At 51.3% G+C, this 3,116-nt stretch overlaps 1 protein-coding gene across 1 annotated transcript in view; it reads right to left on the reverse strand.

Annotated features, from left to right (window-relative positions):
• Positions 1-875, reverse strand: part of LOC119311779 (protein SPIRRIG-like) — a 17,530-nt gene extending 16,655 nt beyond the window's left edge. Inside the window, exon 1 of the mRNA XM_037587480.1 lies at positions 383-875. Within this exon, the coding sequence (XP_037443377.1) occupies positions 383-588 (206 nt within the window). The 5' untranslated portion in view covers positions 589-875. The remainder of the gene's footprint in view (positions 1-382) is intronic.
• Between the last annotated feature and the right edge of the window lie 2,241 nt (positions 876-3,116).

The following is a 3,116-nucleotide window of genomic DNA, read 5'->3' on the forward strand; positions in this document are numbered from 1 at the left end:
TGAATTGACCATGCAGCTAACGCCTCGTCCAACCAACCACCCAACATCATTTCACCCCACAGCACATGAGCAAGACAAAATCAAAGAGAGAAAACACTGCAGCTATATCGTAAGCTTGAGCTAGAAACGTGATTTGATTAGGTGAATCAAACCGTCATCAGTAAATAAAAAACGTCAATCTAACGCCCAATCCCGCATCTACCAAACAAAATCTCCAGGGAGGGGACGCATAGGGGGAAGAAGCCGGCGTCCACGATCGAGAGCTCGCGGAATCCAAATCCGATGGCCATTGCTCGGCCCGGAGACGCAAGCAGAGGCGCGGCGGGATCGCGCGTCGGGGGCGTCAACGGAATCAGGCGGGAGGGGAGGGGCGCGGGCGCACCTGGCGGCCGAGGGCGAGTTCCCGGACGCGGCGCTGGCGCGGCCGTCGTCGCTGGCGGAGGCGGAGGCGGAGCTGAGGCGCGGGGTGGCGGGGTCGGCGTCCTGGTCGTGGAGCGGGGACGCCGGGGGCGGCGGCGGCGGAGGCGGCTGCTGCTGCTGCGGCGGGGCGGCGAAGACGACCTTACTGAGCAATGTCGACCATTTCATGGTGCCGGCCCCTCATCCGCCGCGCAGATCCCGGCCGGATCCCGCCGATTCGCCGGAATTCCGACGCGATCCCCCTCCTCGCCTCCCCTTATTTCCCCTAGCAAAAAATGATTTCCCCGGCGGGCGTGCGGGCGCGTGCGTGGCTGCTCCCTCCGCCTCCTCTCTCGTCGCCTCCGGCTCCTATTTTTGTTGCTGTTTCTCTCTTGCTTGTGTGCCCTCTCTCTGCCTGCCTCCTCGCTTATTTCCTTCCCTTTTTACTCTTTTCTTTCCTTCCTTATTTTCTCTCTTCACGCGCTTCGCTCTTCCTCCTCTCTGCTTTGTTGGGTGTGTTGGTTTTTTGTATCGCGACTGTGTCTTCTCCTCTTTGGTTTGGTTCGGTCGTTGCCTGCTCGCTTCCTCCCTCCCTCCCTTCCGTGACGATAAATATCGGTTTACTTGTTCAAAAGAAATATACTAATAAACACGGGGAAAAAATGCTGCAGGTAACATCGTTAGCAACTGCTACTAACCCCTCTCTGACTTTGTGTCTGATTAACTTTAATCTTTTGCGACTTGTGTCTGACGTACCGTGCGATGAGGGTGACAAAGCCCTGTGTTTGGTGAGTGTGAAAATTGTACTGTGAGACTGCTGGTGGTGCACTCAAAAAGGGAGAAATTGCTAAGCAACAGGGTGCATTCTCTAAATAAGTAAGATTTTCCAGGATTATGCACATAGAATTTGATGTTTGATGTTTGGTGTACACAAAATAAATTTAGTATATCATTGGTGTAGTATATGTAAAATATAAAGATGCGGAAAACATACCTTTCAAAATTACAAGACGGAGAAGACAGATAGTTGATGAAGTGAAGGCGCGGATTTGAGGCATTTCCGGCCTTCGTCGTTGACAAGGTTTGAGTTATGGATCCCTCGATGAACCATGGGTTGGTTATGCCCCTCCGCACCAACATCCATGAACATGTTCAAAATGTATAATGTCAGATGTGCACATCACAACAAACAGGTACAAGCGCAAACTTGATATCTACATTTTTAACATATTCATCGATGGTAGTGCATCCAAAGACTCTGAACCAACGACGATGAAAGAGGCAAAAACCAACTTCTTGCAGATCTATTACCTCCCTTAGTTGATGGCGGATCCTTAAACTCGAAACATAGGCACGCAGAAACCGTAGTACTTCAGATGCCTTTTTTGCGCCGGTCCTTATGAATTCCCTCCCTCCCCCTTCCCCTACGACATCGAATCGCCGAAAAAACTCGATTGTTGCCAAATCTGGGAAGGATGAGTGGGCCGCCTTCTATATGCCGACTCAAGCTTTGTGGATCTAGATGTGGATTTGCACTAGCCACATACACCTCTGACATATCCCGGAACCCTAGATCAATACGGGAGGTGGACTAACCTTTTCGCATGCTCGTGACCTCGCCTAAACTTGGATCTGTGCTTGAGGACGGCGGATGGTGAACGGCGATATATCAAAGTCATGGAGCTATCTCCTCTATGAGAAAACAAGGTGGAGAGGTCATGGCGAGATGGTGGAGGGGGGAGGCGTAAATTATGCGGTGGTAACTGCTGACAGCGGAACATTAGGTGGGATGAGTTGGTAAGAGTGGGGCTTTTGCAGGAGAAGGACAAGTGGATTTGGCCTCGATGACACATTTAGGGGCTTTTGTGGGAGAAGGAAGAGAATTATGTGGTTCCTTGCCGCCATAAGTGGATGAATATCAACTAAGAATAAGTGATGGTTTTATGAAATGTATTATACTCGATGGCTATACAAGTAATGCATATATGTATACAACTAACAAGAACCATCGTGATATCACTCGATTAAGCGGTGAGTTCCAATCAAACGACTTTAACCATGGTTTCAGAAACCGGTCTGGACTGTCGATCAGATCGGGAAAAACCAAAATCGATGACCTAAGTGGTTCCTTAAGCTAAGGATTGTTTCGTCCCAAACCCATGGAAATCGATTGAACTAAGTTGCGTGGGTGGTAGGTTGAAGCCTAACCTTTGTTGGGGAACGTAGTAATTTCAAAAAAATTCTACGTGCACGCAAGATCATGGTGATGGCATAGCAACGAGAGGAGAGAGTGTTGTCCACGTACCCTCGTAGACCGTAAGCGGAAGCGTTATGACAACGCGGTTGATGTAGTCGTACGTCTTCATGATCCGACCGATCCAAGTACCGAACATACGGCACCTCCGAGTTCAGCACACGTTCAGCTCGATGACGATCCCCGGGCTCCGATCCAGCAAAGCTTCGGGGATGAGTTCCGTCAGCACGACGGCGTGGTGACGATGATGATGTTCCACCGGCGCAGGGCTTCGCCTAAACTCCGCGACGATATGACCGAGGTGGAATATGGTGGAGGGGGGCACCGCACACGGCTAAGGAACGATCCGTAGATCAACTTGTGTGTCTATGGGGTGCCCCCCGCCCCCGTATATAAAGGAGCCAGGGGGGAGGAGGCGGCCGGCCAAGGAGGGCGCGCCAAGGGGGGAGTCCTACTCCCACCG

Source organism: Triticum dicoccoides, chromosome 5B (assembly GCF_002162155.2).
Source record: "Triticum dicoccoides isolate Atlit2015 ecotype Zavitan chromosome 5B, WEW_v2.0, whole genome shotgun sequence".
In the NCBI taxonomy this organism is placed as follows: domain Eukaryota; kingdom Viridiplantae; phylum Streptophyta; class Magnoliopsida; order Poales; family Poaceae; genus Triticum; species Triticum dicoccoides.